The sequence below is a fragment of the Mesoplodon densirostris genome, chromosome 3 (genome assembly GCF_025265405.1).
Source record: "Mesoplodon densirostris isolate mMesDen1 chromosome 3, mMesDen1 primary haplotype, whole genome shotgun sequence".
NCBI classification, from domain to species: Eukaryota; Metazoa; Chordata; class Mammalia; order Artiodactyla; family Ziphiidae; genus Mesoplodon; species Mesoplodon densirostris.
The window spans coordinates 77673833-77698792 of NC_082663.1; the positions used below are offsets into that span (position 1 = coordinate 77673833).

The 24960-nt window shown below is 36.8% G+C and overlaps 1 protein-coding gene across 3 annotated transcripts in view; it reads right to left on the reverse strand.

Annotated features, from left to right (window-relative positions):
- KIAA0825 (KIAA0825 ortholog) overlaps positions 1–24960 on the reverse strand; it is a 408362-nt gene that overhangs the window by 244818 nt on the left and 138584 nt on the right. For all 3 annotated transcript variants that reach the window (XM_060093150.1, XM_060093152.1, XM_060093151.1), the window contains exons 11-13: positions 23751–23941; positions 21216–21398; positions 4392–4502 (exon numbers count right to left, since the gene is read on the reverse strand). In XM_060093150.1, coding sequence (XP_059949133.1) covers positions 4392–4502; positions 21216–21398; positions 23751–23941 — 485 coding nt within the window. The remainder of the gene's footprint in view (positions 1–4391; positions 4503–21215; positions 21399–23750; positions 23942–24960) is intronic.

The window sequence follows — 24960 nt, forward strand, 5'->3', positions numbered from 1 at the left end:
ACCTTTATAATGCAACAGTATAATTGACTAAGATAGTATTCTTTCTTGAACATTTATATGAAAGTACAGTGTGCTGTCATAGTATTAACACTGAGATTAATATATTCTCCACATACCTTAGTTTAATCTAGCATGAAACTGATTACCCTTTCTAAATCAACTCACATTGTTAGCCTGTAACACTGCTAGGGATAATGAATATAGTATATTTTACTTATTGCTTTGAAAATACATATATTTTCCCTAAAGCAAACTCTTCCAAACTCTATTCCAGGAGTTCTAGGAGAACATGAAAAGTTCTATTTTTACCAATTTATATACTTGGTAGGCATTCTCTAGTAACCCTATAGACAAATTTACTGTGCATACAACTATTTATGCATCTCTAACTCTTATTGTAAGTCTTAATTTCATGTCCTCCTTGCTCTGTTTCTTCCTTCTCACCTACTTTTAATTCATTATATTAATATATTTAATCCTATTAAAAGCCAACTTAAATCTTTCTGAAACAATGCACAGGTGTAAATAAATGAGCAAATAGGTGACTAAATTACTAAGATACATCATAATATTAAATATTTTAGTCTCATCCTCACTCTTTCCAAAAAAAAAGCGTAATATATTTTTAGTTTATCATCATTCAACCTATGTGTATTTCCCTGAACAGTTCATTTTAGTTGCTAAGGTGAGGAATGGAGGATAATTTGAGGGTGAAAAACACACAGAAACAGCTGATTTATGTGAGGAAATGGATGGAAAGGTAAAGATTTTTAAGGTCACATGATGGTGGTCTAGGAATTCCCATTGCAATGCTTGACAAATGAAAATCAATGAGTTATTTTGAAACTACTTTTATTGCTATCCTGGGTTCCTCTGTTCTGAACACGTTGGATCATGAATCACATGGATCATGTCTTTCTGTGAAGATTATATGGAACTGTTAGAGAGAATAACTGTCAGAAAGTCAGGGTAGAAGGGTTCATACTGTACTTGGATGGAGAATTTAAAAAGGCAAGATAGAGAACCAAAGGCATTACAGGAGAGAAAACTACATAAATAAAGGCTCAAAGTTGAGAGTAAGCAATAAATAAAAGTTAAAATTGTAGAATAACTGTGTCTTAAAGACAAGAAAGAAGCCTGACAACTGAAGCGGAGAAGAGTGTTGGGTGCTCCAGGAAACAAGCCAGGCAGTGTGGGAGAAGCAGAAGTTACTGTAGGTTCTTGAGCAGTAGAATGGTATAACAAAAACAGTTTTAAAAACCTATTAAATAACAGTAAGATGGACCAAGTTTGTTGCAATGGGTTGTAGAGAAAGACTGGTTCTAAGAGAACTGTGGGAATGAATCAACTGAACATGATACTACAGTAGGAATAGGCAACAAGCAGTTCAATATGGAAAGCAGAATCAAGATTCTACCCTCGAAGTGTTTAAGAATGATATGTTCCTTATAGAAAAGACACCATGGTTAGGGGACAAGGGAAGAGTGAAAAGAAGGATCTGTTGAAGACATCATGCTGGGTTTCCAGTAATACAGTGGGTCATTCAAGAAATATGGGCAGCCGGACACAGAATGCTGGGGTAAAGGAAGTGCCCAGAGCTAGAAATCCTCTGTAGAGAGGTTACAGTGTAATACATGTGAATCAAAGAGCATTTTAAAAAATGAGGTTTCTTTTTTCTTTTAATTTTTTTTATCTTAATAAAATTAAGCTGCTTTCATTATAGGAAATTTGGAAAGTGCCCAGATAAAAATTAAACTTGCTTACAATCCTACCATATAAACATGTAAACTATAAGCTCTCTAGCATAGAGTTTTTATATCCTCTCAATATTTGTTTTTCTCTACATACTTTTAAAATGCTATGTGTAGAGTAGTATGGCATAGTTCAACACTTCTCAATTGTGTGCCATCTTGCAATAATTGTTCATCCCCTGGGAAACGGGGGCTCCCATATGATGCAAGTTTGGGGAATCTGCATACTAGATCCCTCCCTTGGAGATAAACACTATACATTAGTATATCAGGGCTCCTGCAAGTCGAACAATAAAGAGACTTTACATAATGAATAACTGACAATCTTAGATTTTTCTTGCATGACTGTTAACGTCACCTTGAACTGCTCTCCCTCTTAAAGGTGGAGGCGCAGCTGTCAGGAGCTCGGGTTTTGGAAGCAGACAAGGCGAGGTTCAGAGTCTGCCTCCCAGATTTGTTCTCTTCAGGAAGTTGCTACCTGCACATCACTTTACTCTCCATGAAAGAAGCACATGAGTACTTATTTCAAAGACTGGTGTGAGGTTTGAAAAAGATAATGTACATGAAGCACTGGGCATGTCAGGTTCACAGTTATCACTCTAAAAACGGGGCTGGCTTTGATTACTACAACATTACTAACCTGTAGTTTTCCTTTGAGTATAAATCACAATGATTTGTCATTTAATATTTTTCAAAATCAACCTTTTTAACGATGCCACAGTAGTCTATCGCATGGCTAATCCATAGGTGATTTGTCTAATTCCATACTGTGAGACATTTATTTCCATTTTTTCCTTTTACAAATAATGCTTCAATGAATATCTTTGCATATAAAACTTTCTCAGCAGCTCTGATTAATTCCTTATGATTGATTCCTAGCAATGGAATTGCTGGATAAAGGGCCATAAATATTTTTAAGGTTTTTGATACAGTTTATTATATTGTTCTCCAGAAAACTTGTATCAAATTGCATTTCCACTGTGGGCTGAGTAGTCACCACCATGTTCTAATCTTTGCATTAGGATAATAGTGAAGATTGATTGCTACAATCAAGCAGAAAGAAAGAAAAGTCTTATTACACTTACATTTGCTTTAGGTATAGAAAGGAGAAAGAAGTTAAATATAAGAAGAAGCTATTTGAAAGATAAACCCATTTACATGCTGACTTCCCAGGCCTCTAGATGGGCTGAACAGAGAAAGCCTGGAGGTGGAAGTCTTATCAGCTATGCTTAAAGAAGAGGTAACTCCACTGGTTATAGATTAAGATAAAAGCAGGCAATAAAAATAGATTAAACAAATGTGATAATAACATGGAGAACAAATATGTTTAGAAGTTTTGGAACTCATCAAAATGAAACAGGTTGTTTGTTTAACCCACACTATAAAAGATCCAGTTGTTTAATGTGTTACCTTTGCAATAACGAATATTAAAGTCAGCTATTTAATCCTTAAAGACATAAGAAGTATTTACATGACAGCTGCAGTGTATGGAGGTGACAGAGTATTAAGGGTGTTCCATTTCTTTCTTTCTTCAAAAAATATTTACTTATTTATTTCCTTATTTGGCTGCGCCGGGTCTTTAGTTGCAGCACACGGGATTTAGTTCCCTGACCAGGGATCAAACCCGGGCCCCCTGAATTGTGAGCGCGGAGTCTTAACCACTGTACCACCAGGGAAGGCCCAGGGTGTTCCCTTTCTAGGAATCAGTCATAAGGAATTGTTCAGAGATGTTGAAAATGTTTTTTATGTAAGTGAAGTAACAAAATACTCTGAGGTCCTTGAAGGTAGGAGGGCAAATGTCTCATTGATCTTGGATTTCCTGTTACATATATGAGGACAGGCACATGATAGGTAAACAGTATATGTTTACTGTGTCTATAGAGACTTGTGTATGAGGTTTTCATGCCCTCTTTTTATGGGTAGGACTCTTGTTCCTCAAGAGAGAGATACAGTCAGTCAATTTAGATAGTGAAATCACTAATAGTGTATTTCTAAGATGAATCAAGAATGTGTAGGGATTAACAATATGCTCTATACATGATATATTTATTCACAGATACCAAGGAAAGGTACTTTCCTATGATATATTCAGCAAAGAATCAAACTGACATTCCACGTAATGCCACAAAATGTCATCAAATTACTCTGGAAGTACATTTCTTGCTTAAAATGATTTTTCTTATGTTTAAATGCCATTAATTAAATAATAAAAGTGAAAGACCCTATTCATAGTTTTTAAAGTTACTCCTCTCTCAACTTTTTCCTCAGGCTCTGAGTTAGTCACATGAATTATTCTGTATTACTGCTTTTTTTTGACAATTATCTGGAGAACTGTCAAATTCCCAGTCATAGATCAAGAAGGATGAATTTGAAAATGGCTAGGCAATTCGCTAAAATAAAACTAAATTCCCAAAATTCACATTTTCCCATTACTTTAGTAAAACTATGTTAGTAGAATGATTATGAGGCCTACCTTGGATTCTTGAGCTAAAGAAAGAAATATACTCTTTACTTACCTGCGTAGTGTCAAAAGTTTTAATTTCTTTTTGTAAGATGTATTTACCTCCATGGATAAAAGTTTCTATTAAACTTCAAAGGAATCAAAGAATTATAGATGGTATAGTTTTTAGAGGTTCTCACCTGAGTAAAGAAGGGTAGAAATGTGATATGCAAGAAAGCCAATGTAATGGTTGCTTGAAAAATGGCTTTAAGGAATCTGGGCCAGAATCGTCCATGCCATGCTGAAAAGTCCTAGGGAAATAAAAATCATTATTTCAGAATATACAGGGAACATTAACTATGAAGACCATCAAAACTTATTTTTCCTTAGTATTCGAAGTTAATGATTTTACACAAAACAATATTGTGCTAGAATGGACAATGCACCCACTTCATCCACTTGGTATTTACAATTTAATAGGTGATTCAGAGGCCTCTCTGCAACAACCCTTACACTTGAGAAGGTATGACAATACCATTATCATTTAATTTTAAAAATTCCCATTATAAAATTTGTCAAAAATAAATGTATGAAGAATAGTAAAATGAATACCACATGTCTCCCTCCCTCAACCTGAATCCAATAAATGTCAATATTTTGTCATTTTTCCTTCGTTAATGCAAAAATGTTTAGCATAAAGGTACCTCTTTTTACTCTTTAAAGTGATTTATAAATACTAAACAATTAATGAGAATTTACAATTAATTTTGTATGCTCCTAAGGGCCTACAGAAGGTGGGTAAAGAAGAATTTAACTGTAAAATATACGACTGTGATTTCAAAATTAGAACAATTTGGCCAGAATATCTGGTCTACAACTATCTTTGGAGAAGTAACTATAACGTTTTTCTACGTTGGCCCAAATTCAACAGTAAATCTTGAGGTAATAAGAAAGGACTTGTTACATAAAATCTTTAGTAGATACCTTGGCTAATAAAATTTTTATAATAACAGAAGACTATATTTGCCTACATGGAGTTAAGAGTCACAACTGGGAACACTTTAGAAATAGAATTGTTTGAAGTGGTGCTATCTCTGTTCATCTGAAGTACAGTAGCAATAGCATCTTTTAAATAATAGGTGGAATGCAATTTGACTCTGAAAACCCACCCCACTCTTTTCATCCTACAGCCTGCTTCTTGTATCCTCACATTTCCAAATTTGACCTGTCTCTCCACTGTTTGTCAAGCCAAGTAGAACACCTTCTAATTAAATACATGTTGACATTTTTAGAATTTTAATAGATCATCTCCTCTTTGAAAGCCATTTCCTCACTAAATTTCAGAGAGAACAAAATTCCATAAATAGGCTCCAAAATGAGGCTGTCCTATTTCCATCCCATACCTTCCACTGTGTGAACTAGAGAAGCAGGCATGAGCTAGGTCAGGACACCAAGACATACTTTTCTAAGGAGTCTGGACTTTGTATTAGCAATGAGGAATCACTGAAGAGTTTATAGCATAGGAGTTTTCTCAGCTATTTTACATTTTAGGAAACTCACTTGTGCACTAGTGAGAGAGATGATTGGAGATTAGGGCTGGAGGAAGGGAGATAATGAAGATGATATTTCAGTAGACCAGGCAGAAGAAGACAAAGACCTAAACCAAAGTAAGAAGCATAAGAGATCGTGTGTGTGGGACAAATATAAAAAAAATCAAGAGAATTAACAATATTCATCCTCTAATGATATGGGGTTGGAGGCAGCAAAAGGGAGGAGGTAGAAGTCAGAAGGGTTAAGATAAGAGGAGAAGTCTGGATGACTTGCAGGTGCTTTCCTTAGTTCTAGATACGCTGAGGGGGTTGCAGACTCCAGTAGGAATTTGGATTTACTGATCCAGCATATACAAGAGACATCTGGATTGATGATACTGATATGTAAGTCACTAGCATAATGGTGAAACCATGGAAATGGGTGAATTCACCCAAAGAAACAGTGTAAGATGAAAAGATGGACAATCATGGAACATTTAAAGGGTGAGGTGAGAAAAAGAAGCACTCAAATGAAGCAGAAGGAATCATCAGAGAAGTAGGCAAAGAGCCAGGAGAAGGTGATGTTAAGGTTAGAGAAATGGCCAATAGTGTCATAAGCTGCAGAGAGGGTAAGTGAATGGAGGGACAAAAATTGTAAAGTTAGCAATTGGGTGTGCATGGATGACCTAGCCCATGTTTGTTCAGTACGATGAGGGCAGCTGCAGTATATTGAGTAAATGGTAGGTGCAAAAGTGGAGACAATGAGCACAAACTCTGTTTTAGAAGGGAGGCACAATAATAAAGATGGAATATTTTTTTAATACAAGAGAGTCTTGGGGAGAAGAACCAGAGACTAAGGCCATGGTGTAGGAGGTAAATGTCATCAAGAGCTCAGGTTAAAAGATTTGCTGTGGTTGGGAAAAAAGACTCACTGACCACAAGTCAAAGGATGTAAAGGTAAGTAAGAATCAAGATAATTATTAAGAATGGAGATGAGAAGTTAAAGTACATACATGAAGGTCTGGGTTTCTCAGAGAAGTAAAGGAGAAGGCCACCTTCTAGCAAATAGTGGGATGGGACAAGGTGGAGGGTTTGGCCAAAGTGAAGAAGGATGAAAGAGGGAGCTACCCAGAGACAGGACAAGGGGTAGGATTGTCAAAGGGTACAAAAGCACAGCTGAGTGATTTTTGCCAACAGTGTTCCAGAGGCTGAACAGAGAGGCCAAGAGAGTGAGGGTGCAGGAGAGGGACACGCACTAGCAAGGGAGCTAGGAAGAGGAAGGTGCTGGTATAATGTGAGAGGAGGTACAGTTAAGGAGTCTGGAAAAAAGAGGCTGTCTTAAAGAAAGTGACATATTTGGGGAAAAGGATGGGACAAGAGCTGGGCTTGATGAGAGAGAAGGAGGAACTAGAGGCTGGGGTATCATAGCCTCTGCCTACTTTTCCACCTACCTCTTTGAGCCCTTTGCATAAATCCCCATTTGTCCAGTTATCTGCAGGGGGTAGGGGGCACCTTATTTCTACAAGAATGAATACCTTACCTAGAATGCCCTCTCTGCCATGTTCAACTGGCTCCATAGATGGCTCTACCTCAAAACCTTATCTGATAAGTCTTCCCTGACCACCCTGTCTAAAATATTTCCCTTCTCACCACTCCATCCCTCGTTATGCCCTTATTTGGCTTTGCTTCTTCTTAGGACTTAACTCTACCTCTGATCCTTTTACATTCACTTTTTGCTGCCTGCCCCATACCCAAGGGGAGGGTCATGGAAGATCATAAATGCACCTGCCTGGGTATGTGCAGGACCTCTGGAGCCAGATAGCCTGGGTGTGTATCTTGGGTGGGCTCTTAATTAGATGTGTAATGTTGTTTGGCAATTAATTTTGCTTCAGTTTTCTCATTTGTAAGATGGGGATAATAGTAATCTCCTCACAAGGTCAGTGTGATGATTGAGATAATGCATAAAAGCCTTTAGCAAAGTGCCTTGTACATAATAAGGGCTCAACAACTGTAAGGTAGTATCAGTATGATAACGACAGTTGCAAATACTTCTTAAGAAGGTGTACAACAACCTCAGAACTGACATGGAATTCCTAATAGTCTAAACAGTCGTCTAGGTACAGTTTTATTCTCAAGATTAGAAAAAATAATGGAGGATCTAATAATAATGGAACTGTTATTTGGTGCCAAAATTTCTTAGACTACAAACCATTGGCAATGCAATACTTCCCAGAACATTTCTGCCAGTCCCTAAACTCTTTTCCTCCACTGAGAGTTGTACTGGTAATAGTAAGGTTATTTGGCAATAATGAAATATTATGGCAGATGTTTATGGTCTCAGAGGGGGTGGGATCTGTATGAGCATTTAATTCCACAGCAAGATCCCAAATTAGTTTAATTATTATGGAGAGTATAACAGGGTGAAAATTGGCCTACAAGCCTCCATGGGAGAATGAAATGATGATCTAGCTACTAGATAACCTCTAATGATGTTTTGGTATACAGTTAAAAGAGAGGATGCTCTAAATAATTCATAGTGGACAGTAAAATACAATCATATGAGCCACAGAATTATATTTTCCACAAGACATAAAAAAATTTTGATATAGCAAATGTGAATACTCCTTTAAAAATAAGTAATTGTCCATAGGTTGAAGCAGAATACATTTCTTCACATTTCCAAATTAGCAGCCTGTAAAGACAGCTTTGCTTAAAGGGAAAAATAGAAATTTGGGGAAACTCCTTGACTTTGCCTTTCCTCCAACATCATGCCCCTTCTCTATTACTAACATCATACTGGCTCTGGGATGATCACACCACCCGACTTGAGCACACTATCCCAGATTCTGTCTCTTCTGGGTCCCTGATCTACAATTATGTTGCCTTCCTTCCTTTTTTCATTATCAAAACTGATTGACTCCTTGAGCTTAATGTAGCCAGCTGCTGCTAGAATGAAATAAATTCAGTGTACATCAAAAGTGAGATAAACTGATATGCTAAAAAGAGTTAGCTGGGTTTTATGCTTCTCTTGTGCCACCCTGCTTTTGGCTGCCCTCCCAGAAGAACTGTGTCTCATAATATGATGCTAATGGAATAAATCTCCAGGATGGAATAGAGGTAGCCCAAGGATGTAAGTTCCACAGGGGCAGAGGTGTCAGGTCAAGTGTCTTATATCATCTGTGGCTACCATGGTGCTGAACCCATTGGAGGTACGCAATAAATAAAAATAACAAGAGAAGACCATAACTTCAGAAGAAGTAGAATTAGTTTGAAACTGAACTACTGAGACAACACTGGACTACTTGAGATAACTGAGGACATATGAGCCTTTCTGATGCCCCTAAAATCATAGCCAACTAACCACGAATATGCAGAGATAACCAAATTCAATCTACTTCACCATTTTTTTTTTTTTTTTTTGCTGTACGCGGGCCTCTCACTGCTGTGGCCTCTCCCGTTGCGGAGCACAGGCTCCGGACACACAGGCCCCGCCATGGCTCGCGGGCCCAGCCGCTCCGCGGCACGCGGGATCCTCCGGGATCGGGGCACGAACCCGCGTCCCCTGCATCGGCAGGCGGACTCTCAACCACTGCGCCACCAGGGAGGCCCTCTACTTCACCATTTTAAACATAATTCTAAGTCACTGCTTTTCTTTCATAAAGCAGTGTTACCCCTGGGACTATAAGTTGTTGCCTCAATGTCATTAAGTTTAAGACACAAGGTAAGATACTTGGAGTACAGTACGGTTCCCTGCAATTCTCCTGCCTCTGGCTTGTGTTTCTCATGATGAAAATAACTCTTTGAGGTTAGAAAATGATGATTTGAAGTTAGAAAATGAATGGCGCAATGCTTGGCCTATAGAAAGTACACTGTAAATACTGGTTAAAAAAAAAAAAGAGTGAATAAATAGAAGGTATTGTCAGACCCTGCCTAGTAGAAAGGAGGATGAATATTGGGGGCATCTGTGAAGTCAGTCTAGGGTGGTACACAGCCAAGGCACAGATTGAGAACAGGACATATGGTGAAGAGACTGAACCAGACTTGACCCAGAGTACAGGGCAGGAACCAGCTAGTCAGAGATTCAGGACACTGGTCTTCTCCAAAATTAACGACTAGCCGTTTACCAATGTTTTACCTTATTAAGACCACACATAAAGGTGTTTGATTTTAGTTCTTTCTTTTGATAGAGATTTCCCTCAAAAATAATGTTTAGAGGGAAGAGTACAAAGGGAGTCATTTAATCTAAGCAAAATGGCTAAGAGAACTACATCTGTTTTCTGGATCATTTTGCATTCTGCCAGACACCTTTTTTTTTTTTTACATTTTACATACTTTTATTTCTATTTCCATCTCATCTATATTCATTTTTTAACAGCTTTATTGAGATATACAATTCACATACCACAAAATTTACTCATTTTAAGTACACAACTAAATGATTCCTACTATATTCACAGAGCTGTGCAACTTTCACCACTATCTAATTTTATAACATTTTAATTAGGCTCAGAAGAAACCCTGTACCCATTAGCAGGTACTATCCATTCTCCCCTCCTCTCAGCCTCTGACAACCACTAATCTACTCTTTGTCTCTGTGGATTTGCTTATTCTGGAAGTTTCTATTAAACTGAGTCACACAATATGTGCTCTCACATGTCTGGCTTTCTTCACTTAGCATGCAGGTTTTGAAGTTCATCCCTGTTGCAGCATCTGTCAGTACTCCATTTCTTTTAATGGCTGAATAATATTCTACTGTATGTATATGCCACATATTGTTTTCTATTCACCAGCTGATGGACATTTGGATTCTTCCCACTTTGTGCTATTATGAAAAATGCTGCTATGAACACTTGTGTACAAATCTTTACATGGACATATGTTTACATTTCTTTTGTGTACATACCTAGGAGTAAAATTACGGCATCATAGGACCATATGCTCAACATTTTACATGAGCATCCCTATGCTTAACATTTTGAGGAACTACCTGTTTCGAGTGTGCCAGACATTCTTGAAATATGAAAAACAAAATTTTAGTCCAACACATTGTTTTGTGAGGGACAGTGAAATAATTTCATATAATTAAAGAAATAAAAAAGCTAAGACAATAACTTTAAAACACCTAGTACTTGTTTGAAACTGAACTACAGACAAAGCACTGAAATACCTTAGAGTTTAGTGATTCAAAAGCCATGAGAATGATAACAAGTGAACCCCAAAGATAGGTCTGCTGTTCCTTGGCTTAGTGATCAACATTCTGGCCTATTGCTGATGACTCCAACCTTTGCCTGCTATGTTGGTACTTGTACTGAAATTCATTCTTCCATGTTATTAAATGATGTAACATTGGGGACAATCAACTTCCAAAAAATTTCCATTTTTAGTTTTTATATAACACATCAAAATATTCTGGAGATACAACATTCAATTTTAACATTAAAATTTTTTTCAAGACGAGGGGAAGATGGCGGAAGAGTAAAACGCGGCGATCATCTTCCTCCCCACAGATACACCAGAAATACATCTACACGTGGAACAACTCCTACAGAACACCTACTGAACGCTGGCAGAAGACCTCAGACCTCCCAAAAGGCAAGAAAGTCCCCACGTACCTGGGTAGAGCAAAAGAAAAAAGAATAAACAGAGACAAAAGGATAGGGACGGGACCTGCACCAGTGGGAGGGAGCCGTGAAGGAGGAAAGGTTTCCACACACTAGTAAGCCCCTTCGTGGGCGGAGACTGCGGGTGGTGGAGGGGGAAAGAGGAGAGCACAGCAACAGGGGTGCGGAGGGCAAAGCAGAGAGATTCCCGCACAGAGGATCGGTGCCGACCAGCACTCACCAGCCCAAGAGGCTTGTCTGCTCACCCGCCGGGGCGGGCGGGGCTGGGAGTTGAGGCTCAGGGGTCTGTCGGAGCGCAGGGAGAGGACTGGCGGCGTGAACACAGCCTGAAGGGGTTAGTGCACCACGGCTAGCCGGGAGGGAGTCTGGGGAAAAGTCTGGAGCTGCCGAAGAGGCAAGAGACATTTTCTTCCCTCTTTATTTCCTGGTGCGCGAGGAGAGGGGATTAAGAGCGCTGCTTAAAGGTGCTCCAGAGACAGGCGCGACCTGCGGCTAAAAGCGCGGACCCCAGAGACGGGCATGAGACGCTAAGGCTGCTGCTGCCGCCACCAAGAAGCCTGTGTGCGAGCACAGGTCGCTCTCCACACCCACCTTCCAGGGAGCCTGTGCAGCCCGCCACTGCCGGGGTCCCGTGATCCAGGGACAACTTCTGCGGCAGAACGCACGGCGCGCCTCAGGCTGGTGCAACGTCACGCCAGCCTCTGCCGCTGCAGTCACGCCCCGCATCCGTGCCCCTCCCTTCCCCCGGCCTGAGTGAACCGGAGCCCTCAAATCAGCGGCTCCTTTAACCCCGTCCTGTCTGAGTGAAGAACCGACGCCTTCCGGCGACCTACACGCAGAGGCAGGGCCAAATCCAAAGCTGAGCCCCGGGAGCTGTGCGAACAAAGAAGAGAAAGGGAAATCTCTCCCAGCAGCCTCAGAAGCAGCGGATTAAAGCTCCACAACCAACTTGAAGTACTCTGCATCTATGGAATACATGAATAGACAACGAATCATCCCAAGTTGAGGAGGTGGACTTTGAGAGCAAGATTTATTATTTTTTCCCCTTCTCCTCTTTTTGTGAGTGTGTATGTGTATGCTTCTGTGTGAGATTTTGTCTGTAAAGCTTTGCTTCCAGCATTTGTCTTAGGGTTCTATCCGTCCGTTTTGGGTTTTTTTTTTTTTTCCTTAATAATTATTTTTTATTTTAATAACTTTATTTTATTTTATCTTCTTTCTTTCTTTCCTTCCTTCCTTCCCACCCTCCTCCCTCCCTCCCTCCCTCCCTCACTCCCTCCTTTCTTCCTTCCTTCCTTTCTTTCTTTTCTTTCTTCCTTCCTTCCTTCCTTCCTTCCTTCCTTTCTTTCTTTCTTTCCAATTTTTCTCCCTTTTATTCTGAGCTGTGTGGATGAAAGGCTCTTGGTGCTGTAGCCAGGAGTCAATGCTGTGCCTCTGAGGTGGGAGAGTCAACTTCAGGACACTGGTCCACAAGAGACCTCCTGACTCCACATAATATCAAATGGCGAAAATCTCCCAGAGCTCTCCATCTCAATACCAGCACCCAGCTTCACTCAATGACCAGCAAGCTACAGTGCTGGACACCCTATGCCAAACAACTAGCAAGACAGGAATACAACCCCACCCATTAGCAGAGAGACTGCCTAAAATCATAATAAGTCCACAGACACCCCAAAACACACCACCAGATGTGGACCTGCCCACCAGAAAGACAAGATCCAGCCTCATCAACCAGAACACAGGCACTAGTCCCCTCCACCAGGAAGCCTACACAACCCACTGAACCAACTTTAGCCACTGGGGACAGACACCAAAAACAATGGTTACTACGAACCTGCAGCCTGCAAAAAGGAGACCCCAAACACAGTAAGATAAGCAAAATGAGAAGACAGAAAAACACAGAGCAGATGAAGGAGCAAGATAAAAACCCACCAGACCTAACGAATGAAGAGGAAATAGGCAGTCTACCTGAAAAAGAATTCAGAATAATGATAGTAAAGATGATCCAAAATCTTGGAAATAGAAAAAATGCAAGAAACATTTAACAAGGATCTAGAAGAACTAAAGATGAAACAAGCAATGATGAACAACACAATAAATGAAATTAAAAATACTCTAGATGGGATCAATAGCAGAATAACTGAGGCAGAAGAACGGATAAGTGACCTGGAAGATAAAACAGTGGAAATAACTACTGCAGAGCAGAATAAAGAAAAGAGAATTAAAAGAAGTGAGGACAGTCTTAGAGACCTCTGGGACATTAAACGCACCAACATTCGAATTATAGGGGTTCCAGAAGAGGAAGAGAAAAAGAAAGGGACTGAGAAAATATTTGAAGAGATTATAGTTGAAAACTTCCCTAATATGGGAAAGGAAATAGTTAATCAAGTCCAGGAAGCACAGAGAGTCCCATACAGGATAAATCCAAGGAGAAATACGCCAAGACATATATTAATCAAAGTGTCAAAAATTAAATACAAAGAAAACATATTAGAAGCAGCAAGGGAAAAACAACACATAACACACAAGGGAATCCCCATAAGATTAACAGCTCATCTTTCAGCAGAAACTCTGCAAGCCAGAAGGGACTTGCAGGACTTATTTAAAGTGATGAAGGAGAAAAACCTGCAACCAAGATTACTCTACCCAGCAAGGATCTCATTCAGATTTGATGGAGAAATTAAAACGTTTACAGACAAGCAAAAGCTGAGAGAGTTCAGCACCACCAAACCAGCATTACAACAAATGCTAAAGGAACTTCTCTAGGTAAGAAACACAAGAGGAGGAAAAGACCTACAATAACGAACCCAAAACAATTAAGAAAATGGGAATAGGAACATACATATTGATAATTACCTTAAATGTAAATGGATTAAATGCTCCCACCAAAAGACACAGATTGGCTGAATGGATACAAAAACAAGACCCAAATATATGCTGTCTACAAGAGACCCACTTCAGATCTAGAGACACATACAGACTGAAAGTAAGGGGATGGAAAAAGATATTCCATGCAAATGGAAACCAAATGAAAGCTGGAATAGCAATTCTCATATCAGACAAAATAGACTTTAAAATAAAGACTATTAGAAGAGACAATGAAGGACACTACATAATGGTCAGGGATCGATCCAAGAAGAAGATATAACAATTGTAAATATTTATGCACCCAACATAGGAGCACCTCAATACATAAGGCAAATACTAACAGCCATAAAAGGGGAAATCGACAGAAACCCATTCACAGTAAAGGACTTTAACACCCCACTTTCACCAATGGACAGATCAAAATGAAAATAAATGAGGAAACAAAAGCTTTAAATGACACATTAAACAACATGGACTTAATTGATATTTATAGGATATTCCATCCAAAAACAACAGAATACACATTTTTCTCAAGTGCTCATGGAACATTCTCCAGGATAGATCATATCTTGGGTCACAAATCAAGCCTGGGTAAATTTAAGAAAATTGAAATTGTATCAAGTATCTTTTCCGACCACAATGCTATGAGACTAGATATCAATTACAGGAAAAAGATCTGTAAAAAATACAAACACATGGAGCCAAAACAATACACTACTTAATAATGAAGTGATCACTGCAGAAATCAAAGAGGAAATAAAAAAATACCTAGAAACAAATGACAATGGAGACACGGTGACGCAAAACCTATGGGATGCAGCAAAAGCAGTTCTAAGAGGGAAGTTTATAGCAATACAATCCTACCTCAAGAAACAAGAAACATCTCGAATAAACAACCTAACCTTGCACCTAAAGCAATTAGAGAAAGAAGAATAAAAAAAACCCAAAGTTATCAGAAGGAAAGAAATCATAAAAATCAGATCAGAAATAAATGGAAAAGAAATGAAGGAAACGATAGCAAAGATCAATAAAACTATAAGCTGGTTCTTTGAGAAGATAAACAAAATTGACAAACCATTAGCCAGACTCATCAAGAAAAAAAGGGAGAAGACTCAAATCAATAGAATTAGAAGTGAAAAAGGAGAAGTATCAACTGACACTGCAGAAAAACAAAAGATCATGAGACATTACTACAAGCAACTCTATGCCAATAAAATGGACAAGGTGGAAGAAATGGGCAAATTCTTAGAAATGCACAACCTGCCAAGACTGAATCAGGAAGAAATAGAAAATATGAACAGACCAATCACATGCACTGAAATTGAAACTGTGATTAAAAATCTTCCAACAAACAAAAGCCCAGGACCAGATGGCTTCACAGGCGAATTCTATCAAACATTTAGAGAAGAGCTAGCACCTATCCTTCTCAAACTCTTCCAAAATATAGCAGAGGGAGGAACACTCCCAAACTCATTGTACGAGGCCACCATCACCCTGATACCAAAACCAGACAAGGATGTCACAAAGAAAGAAAACTACAGGCCCATATCACTGATGAACATAGATGCAAAAATCCTCAACAAAATACTAGCAAACAGAATCCAAGAGCACATTAAAAGGATCATACACCATGATCAAGTGGGGTTTATTCCAGGAATGCAAGGATTCTTCAATATATGCAAATCGATCAACGTGATACACCATATTAACAAATTGAAGGAGAAAAACCATATGATCATCTCAATAGATACAGAGAAAGCTTTCGAAAAAATTCAACACCCATTTATGATAAAAACCCTGCAGAAAGTAGGCATAGAGGGAACTTTCCTCAACCTAATAAAGGCCATATATGATAAACCCACAGCCAACATTGTCCTTAATGGTGAAAAACTGAAAGAATTTCCACTAAGATCAGGAACAAGACAAGGTTGCCCACTCTCACCACTCTTATTCAACATAGTTTTGGAAGTTTTAGCCACAGCAATCAGAGAAGAAAGGGAAATAAAAGGAATCCAAATTGGAAAAGAAGAAGTAAAGCTGTCACTGTTTGCAGATGACATGATACTATACATAGAGAAACCTAAAGATGCTACCAGAAAACTACTAGAGCTAATCAATGAATTTGGTAAAGTAGCAGGATACAAAATTAATGCACAGAAATATCTGGCATTCCTATACACTAATGATGAAAAATCTGAAAGTGAAATCAAGAAAACACTCCCATTTACCATTGCAACAAAAAGAGTAAAATATCTAGGAATAAACCTACCTAAGGAGACAAAAGACCTGTATGCAGAAAATTATAAGACACTGATGAAAGAAATTAAAGATGATACAAATAGATGGAGAGATATACCATGTTCTTGGATTGGAAGAATCGACATTGTGAAAATGACTCTACTACCCAAAGCAATCTACAGATTCAATGCAATCCCTATCAAACTACCACTGGCATTTTTCACAGAACTAGAACGTAAAATTTCACAATTTGTATGGAAACACAAAAGACCCCGAATAGCCAAAACAATCTTGAGAACGAAAAATGGAGCTGGAGGAATCAGGCTCTCTGACTTCAGACTATACTACAAAGTTAAAGTAATCAAGACAGTATGGTACTGGCACAAAAACAGAAAGATAGATCAATGGAACAGGATAGAAAGCCCAGAGATAAACCCACGCACATATGGTCACCTTATCTTTGATAAAGGAGGCAAGAATGTACAGTGGAGAAAGGACAGCCTCTTCAATAAGTGGTGCTGGGAAAACTGGACAGGGACATGTAAAAGTATGAGATTAGATCATTCCCTAACACCATACACAAAAATAAGCTCAAAATGGATTAAAGACCTAAATGTAAGGCCAGACACTATCAAACTCTTAGAGGAAAAGATAGGCAGAACACTCTATGACATAAATCACAGCAAGATCCTTTTGGACCCACCTCCTAGGGAAATGGAAATAAAAACAAAAATAAACAAATGGGACCTAATGAAACTTAAAAGCTTTTGCACAGCAAAGGAAACCATAAACAAGACAAGAAGACAACCCTCAGAATGGGAGAAAATATTTGCAAATGAAGCAACTGACAAAGGATTAATCTCCAAAATTTATAAGCAGCTCATGCAGCTCAATAACAAAAAAACAAACAACCCAATCCAAAAATGGGCAGAAGACCTAAATAGACATTTCTCCAAAGAAGATACACAGATTGCCAACAAACACATGAAAGAATGCTCAACATCATTAATCATTAGAGAAATGCAAATCAAAACTACAATGAGATATTATCTCACACCGGTCAGCATGGCCATCATCAAGAAATCTAGAAACAATAAATGCTGGAGAGGGTGTGGAGAAAAGGGAACACTCTTGCACTGCTGGTGGGAATGTGAATTGGTACAGCCACTATGGAGAACAGTATGGAGGTTCCTTAAAAAACTACAAATAGAACTACCATATGACCCAGCAATCCCACTACTGGGCATATACCCTGAGAAAACCATAATTCAAAAAGAGTCATGTACCAAAAAGTTCATTGCAGCTCTATTTACAATAGCCAGGAGATGGAAACAACCTAAGTGTCCATCATCGGATGAATGGATAAAGAAGATGTGGCACATATATACAATGGAATATTACTCAGCCATAAAAAGAAACGAAATTGAGCTATTTGTAATGAGGTAGAGGGACCTAGAGTCTGTCATACAGACTGAAGTAAGTCAGAAAGAGAAAGACAAATGCCGTATGCTAACACATATATATGGAATTTAAGAAAAAAAATGTCATGAAGAACCTAGGGGTAAGACAGGAATAAAGACAGAGACCTAGTAGAGAATGGACTTGAGGATATGGGGAGGGGGAAGGGTAAGCTGTGACAAAGCGAGAGATTGTTATGGACATATATACACTACCAAAGTTAAAATACATAGCTAGTGGGAAGCAGCCGCTTAGCACAGGGAGATCACCTTGGTGCTTTGCGATCACCTAGAGGAGTGGGATAGGGAGGGTGGGAGGGAGGGAGACGTGAGAAGGAAGAGATATGGGAGCATATTTATATGTATAACTGATTCACTTTGTTATAAAGCAGAAACTAACACACCATTGTAAAGCAATTATACTCCAATAAAGATGTAAGAAAAAAAAATTTTTTTCAGACTTTCCTAAATTACTTGGGGGTGAATATTTCATCTTCTTCACTGCTGTATCCCTTGTGTTTAATCCTGGTGCTTAGTCATAGGGCCTAGGGAGGCAACAACATTTCTCGAATTGAAACTAAATTGCATTTACCTAAAATTCTAAAAATTAATTTTAATTTGCTATATACAAACTAAAACTAACATTCTACACAAGCAAAATGCAATACATGAAATCACTGTGTTGGTATGTGTGTGCATGTGTATTAAGTACACTTCTGAAAGTGCAGCTTAACTGCCTTTACAGAAGAAGATAAGTATAACTACACGTGATAAGCATTTTGGAAAATACATGGTGAAATTTTTCTGTTTCATCAGGTTTCTTTCCCTGGAGGACAAACCTAAAGTACTCCTTTTACAACATTCTAACAGAAATCTGCAAAGGAGAGTTAAAAAAGAACACACATTTTTGCAAACAGGTTTCATTCTTTCTGAAAAGTTTTAAAGATCGTATTTCTGCCCTGGGATTTAGTAGTCCTATGCTAAGCTCAGGAAGGAAAATACAGTCAGTTTATCTGTCAGAACTACTTGGAATAAAGGCAGTCACCTTCAAAAAAGGTATATCACATAGAGTAACAAATGTCAGGCATAGTTTATAAAAATTCAATGCTGATTGCTACTTTTCACCAATTCCTCAAAGCATATAGTTTAATTTTTAAATGTGAGACAGAGATACAATTTTTTTCTAAAATACTAATAATATGACAACTTCATATCCTAGCTGTGAAAAGAAGCTAATAAGTAAGTCAATAGGGTTCTTGCAACATACACACACTTTTTTTTCTTATTTGGTGAGGAACATGCTGCCCTGTAGATTTGCTTTGTCAATACAAAGCAAACTATATTTTAAAGATTAGATTTACACTTTAGGAAAGCAATAATAAATTTTGTATCAACATGAATGGATACAATCTGTGAAAATTTTTATGATCTGAGAAATAATAAAAAATTTAAAGTATGTATAGAGTTTTGTTCATGCTTCAAAGCAATACCACTATCTATGTTTTATATTAAGAAAACCAGAGGCAGTGCTTGGTATAAAATGTTCTGCAATCCTGGTTGAAATTAGCAATTTAAATTTGTTGAATGAGGTTACAGTGCAATATCTAATGCACAAATCACAGAGATTTGAATACTTGCATAGTTGTTTTAAAATGTATCAAAAGCCACAGGTTAACAATAATGAATGTGTGTTATATTATTACTATTAAAATATGCAATCTTTGATAATAATTTATTTGTTTTACAAATGCATTGGGGGGTTAAAATTTTTCTATTCATCTGTGACAGACCATGAAATTCAATATTGCTCACCATGACCAATCCATGAAATTTGTCAACTTTGTTCCTGATTTTCACAGGGCCTTCCCCTTAGATGAAATGACCCATTGAACTAAGAGCATAGTAATTTTTTCATCTATGGTAAATCAGTTTAGTTTACTAGGATTTATTATAGGCGTCAGACCTTGAGCTTTTTATGATTATGCACCATTATGTACATAATTCCAAATTTATGGCAATTTATCTCACTATTTCTTTCCCTTTCTGAAAGAATTCTCCATTTCTAAAATGAGTTCTCAATGGTAACGTTGCCAGAAGAAGCAATCTGTAAACAATGGGTCTGTTGAAAGTCAAGGAGTGGGTGAAAATTATAGGGAAATTGAAATCAAACTTGTTAATTACTCTTAGAATTTCTAACACAAAAGTCTTAAAATTTACTGAAAATCAAGATTTATATATTGCCTTTACCAGCATAGTGCAGAAACAAATCCTTTACCTAATTTATCCTAAGAAATAGAAATATGTATAATTTTTACTATCCAAGAAACTAAGAATTTGCAATATCTAGTCTTTCAAGATAAAGTGACTATTTTGGAGAAGGGTTTAAATAAAATTGTATTAACGTTTTATTATAAGATTTACTCTAATCTCTTTTATAATATTACAAATTTGAATGAAATAAACCAGAAAAGTAGTTCAAATTTTTTAATTTCCCTAAATCTTATTTGTTTAGCTAAGTAAAATATTTCAACATTAAAAAATGTAATTATTTGTTCCTATTTCCACTGACTGCCATTACTAGCTCAGTCACTAAAGTCTAATACTAAAAATGCAAATCTATGGCAGAGTAACTGAAAGTATGGAACCATTAGGTCTCTTCCAGGTTTGAGAATATTTTATTTTATTTATTTTTTTTGGCCGCACTGCACAGCATGTGGGATCTTAGTTCCCTGACCAGTGATCGAAAACACTGCCCCCTGCAGTGGAAGCATAGAGTCTTAACCGCTGGACCACCAGGGAAGTCCCTTGAGAATATTTTACAATCATCTAAAAATTTTTTTTATTAGAGAAAATCACTTTATATCAAATTAAAAATTTAAAAATATTTTTAAAAGACACACAAAGCTATTGGATATGATTTATTTTTTCACAGGGTAATCAAGCTATGACTGAAATAACCAATCCATTAATATTATTTGATCATTTAAACAACCAAATAGTGATGCTCGAGATGATCCTGCTTGTATTAGAGCCTTATCAACTGAATAGGATCGACGAATAGAGATATACCACATTTCTAAGACCAAATTACTCTGAGAATGAAGAAACCCCTGTTGGTTAGTGTTAGTTTTGTAAAATGGCTCACCTCATATCAGAAACGCACTGCAATAAATTTCAAAAAATAAATAAATAAATAAATAAATACATTTCTACTTGTTACTTCACACAATTCAGTAAGTATCATGAAAATAACTGTTAAATCACATTATTGTATATATCATAATAGCTAAAAAGAAAATATATTTGATACTTACTGGTATAATTCAGTTAGTGGTGAAGTCAAAATGACTAATGTTGTGAAGAGATTATTACAATGGGTATGAATTTTTAAAATTTTATCATCTACACACTCATGAGGATTCAAAAGCTTCTGTACAGATGTGCAAACTGACCATAACATGTTCTCAGTGCATATTAAAATTGTTGTGACATCAAGTCTGTTGGAAAGAAAAAGTAGAAAATCATGTTAAAATCGTTTTTCTGCTTGGTATATACACTATCATCCATAGCTATTATATTAAGAATATGTAAGAATAGATATATTTGGTTAGCTATCAGAGCATCAGAGATCAAAAACAGATAGACAGCATCAAAGATAGCTTTTGAGTTTCCAAGTGTTAGCTGACCCATAATACCATTCATTATCTTTAGGGATAGTGAAGTCTATAGTAGTGAAGTGTTTCAGGAGTACTTCTTTTTTTTTTTTTTAAATGTTTATTTTGCATTATCAAGATACTCTTCAAGAATCTCAAGATACTTTCCTTCAGCCAAAGTCAGCAATTAAATTCAGCAGAAGTCAGATTAAAAGAAAATTTGCTATTATCCATATATGCATGATAGGTAAAAATCTGATAGCAGGACAATTGTCCTCATCCAAGTACAAGGTGTCAAAAAAAGTCACAAGATTGGGCAACATGTTCTCCCAGCAAGTGGGAGATGAGAAAAAATGACACCAGAAGTGCAAATGGAAAAGCTTATTGTTTCAGAAATTTCCAATATTAAATAAATTTGTGGCAAATATGCTATATTTTTTCTTATTCATAAACTCATTTTTTGGTTTCTATCTTTCTTGAGTTTTAACAGCACTCCAAAGATCTGCTTAAAGACTATTTTGGTATATGACTAAATTGTACAGAGCTCAGTTAATTTCCTCTTTTTTTTCTTTTAAATTCAGTGCTGAAGAAATAGAAGAAGAAAGTTTTGAAGTGATAAGAAACAAATAAGTTTAAGGATCTTTTAAAATGACATTTTGGCTTCAAATGTATTATATATAATACATGTATACATACATTAATAATATATAACATATTATATATAAATCATATATATGGTTTTGGTTATACAACAGTTTGAAGCTACTGGAATTCTAAAAGCATCAAGAATCACCCTTAGGAAGGTTTAATTATAGTTTGCATCCACTCACTCTAATTGCTAATTAAACAATTGCAAATCCAAGATATATATATATACACACAAACACACACATGCCTGCGAAATCTGATTTCCTCACTATCGATGCTTTAGAATTAACCATTCAAATAAAATTATTTATTTATTTTACATATTAAAAACTAGGAGAGATAATTCTAGCTTTGCGTGGCATTTTTATGTAACTACCCAGAAAATAGAAACCAAAAGTCTCTATAGTACGGTTAATCAATTAAATATACTACCTATTTCATGAGCTAATAGTAAATCTGATTTCATAAGCATCTCATAATGGCTTGCCACCTCACAGTCAAAAGTGATTTAAGCTACATCAGGAAAAGAATGAAGGTATTCTTTGCTCTCAAAAGGAATTTTCCGTCTATTCTTCAGAGTTCAATGTTTTTAAAAAAAAAATGCTTGGTCAGTAATTCAAAACAGCCTGTTCAAAATACCATACTTATGGAACACTGTAGCAGGACCTAAATGCCCTTCAAATGCAGCATGCTTGATCAGAAAAATAATTCCTACTGAAAAAAAAAAAAGCCTCTGATGTCTTTCGGTTCCTCCTAACATATATCTGAAAAAAAAATTTTTTTAGACCTAAAAGGCAGGTCTTAATCATATTAGCCAGAATGTTTGTAAAAACAAAAGCTTTCACTTTGTACAGACCATTGCTGTCATGTAAGCACATTTTTGTAATATTCATTGCCTAGATAACCCATAGAATTGGACTATAATTCAGTCTTTAATTTAAGACCCCGTGACTGCTGCTCCTCATTTTCTGTGATTTCACATTTTGTTGAACTGGCTTTTAGTAATACATAATGAAAAGAAAAGGAAAAAAATAAAGGAAAAGAGGAAAGAAGTAATTAGACTATATTAAGAGACAAATGATTAGACAAAAGAGTTTCCTTAATGAAGATTAACTACACAATTTAAAGTCATTAAAAATAACAAAAAAACAAAAATCCCCTGGTTGCCTAGAATCTCAAAGTCAAATTACTTCATCACAGCACTGATGCTTTCTTCTCCATTTCAGGACCTTAATTTTCTCTCTTTATCTTATTTATTAACCTTTGGACATCTATGTCCTAGACTGTAATACATCTTGACTCACACTCTTTAGAAACAAGTGGGTTTTATATACAATTTTAAGAAGAAAAAAGAACAAAGTTATTTTGATTCAAGTTCCACATTTCTACTTAAGTATCTCGGGAAAATTGAATATGATTTCCTTTCAGATGTTAGAAATGTGTTAAATATACAAGGAGCTATGTCATGAGACACAGAATTATATTCTGCTTTATACAAATGAAGAAAAAGTTTTCTTAAAAAACAATGGTTTTCACAACTTCAATTACCTTATCTGTGGAGTTCTCTTATAACTGGGATGGGCCCGAGCATATCTGGAGGCCAGGAGACCCAAAGATTTCTCCAGCACTTCTGCTAGAATCTCCTGGCCTAACTTAGGGGGCAGAATGGTCCAGAGATCGTGATGAAGCGCCCAGAAGAAATAATGCCACATCTGGAGCGAGAAGGAGCATCTTTCCCCCTAGCAAAACCACCACACATTAAAAAAGATAATCACATCTTCCCAAATATCAGTTTGCTTCCTATGAACCTAATTAGTTCAGGCTGAAAGGAAATAGCTGGAGAGTTTGACACACTAGATGACCAAGAAAGATTTTTGACAACATGTAAAACATCCTTATTGACAAAGGAACATATGTTTTATTTCAATTATGAGACCAGACATTCTCATGCAAATCCAGACCACAAGCATTTAACCTAGCATAGCCTTGATTTACCTACTCCTGGTCTAGAGTTTAAAATTTACTTTAAAATAATTGTCTTTATAGCTGCTAACCAAAGTCATGCTAGTTTAAGATACTGGGCCAATTCTTCAAAAATTAAAATTTATTAATTTAAATTGTTTATGGATGTATATTTTTCTGGGATTATTAGCATCATTGAGATCATTTTATAAGTGTTTTAGATTTCACATTGCAATGAAATGACAGAAGCAAAAATAAACTTACATGCTATATACTTATCAACATGCATGAAAACAAAGGGGGTGGGTAACTATCGAAGATTATATTAGGCTATTTCATCCATGGAGTTTTAACAATACTAGAAACAGTAAGATAGTCTGATTTTTGCAAGATTTTGTAACGTCTAGGCATATGTTATCATCATTTTTTAGTATTTTTACAGTACTTTATTCTTCCAAAGGGCCAGATTTTCATTCCTTTCTACCCCGCTACAGACCTCTTCTCTGTGACAATTTCCCTGACCACAGAGTGAGACCCAACAGCAGCCAAAGACAAGGAAAACAGGCAGAAATGAGAAGGTAGCCTCAAGTGAATTACAACCCTTAATTAGTTAACATGCTCTCAGAGAGGTATGCTATTAACTTCCTCATTTTCTTCAGACCAGAGTAAAAGATTATTTGAAATAGATTATTTGAAGTTTGAAGAATGTGTTCTTCAAACACTATCCTGATTATATGTTACTGCATCAAAAGTTAAACGAGAAAAACTTCCAATTTATCTCTAAGTAATCCTCTTG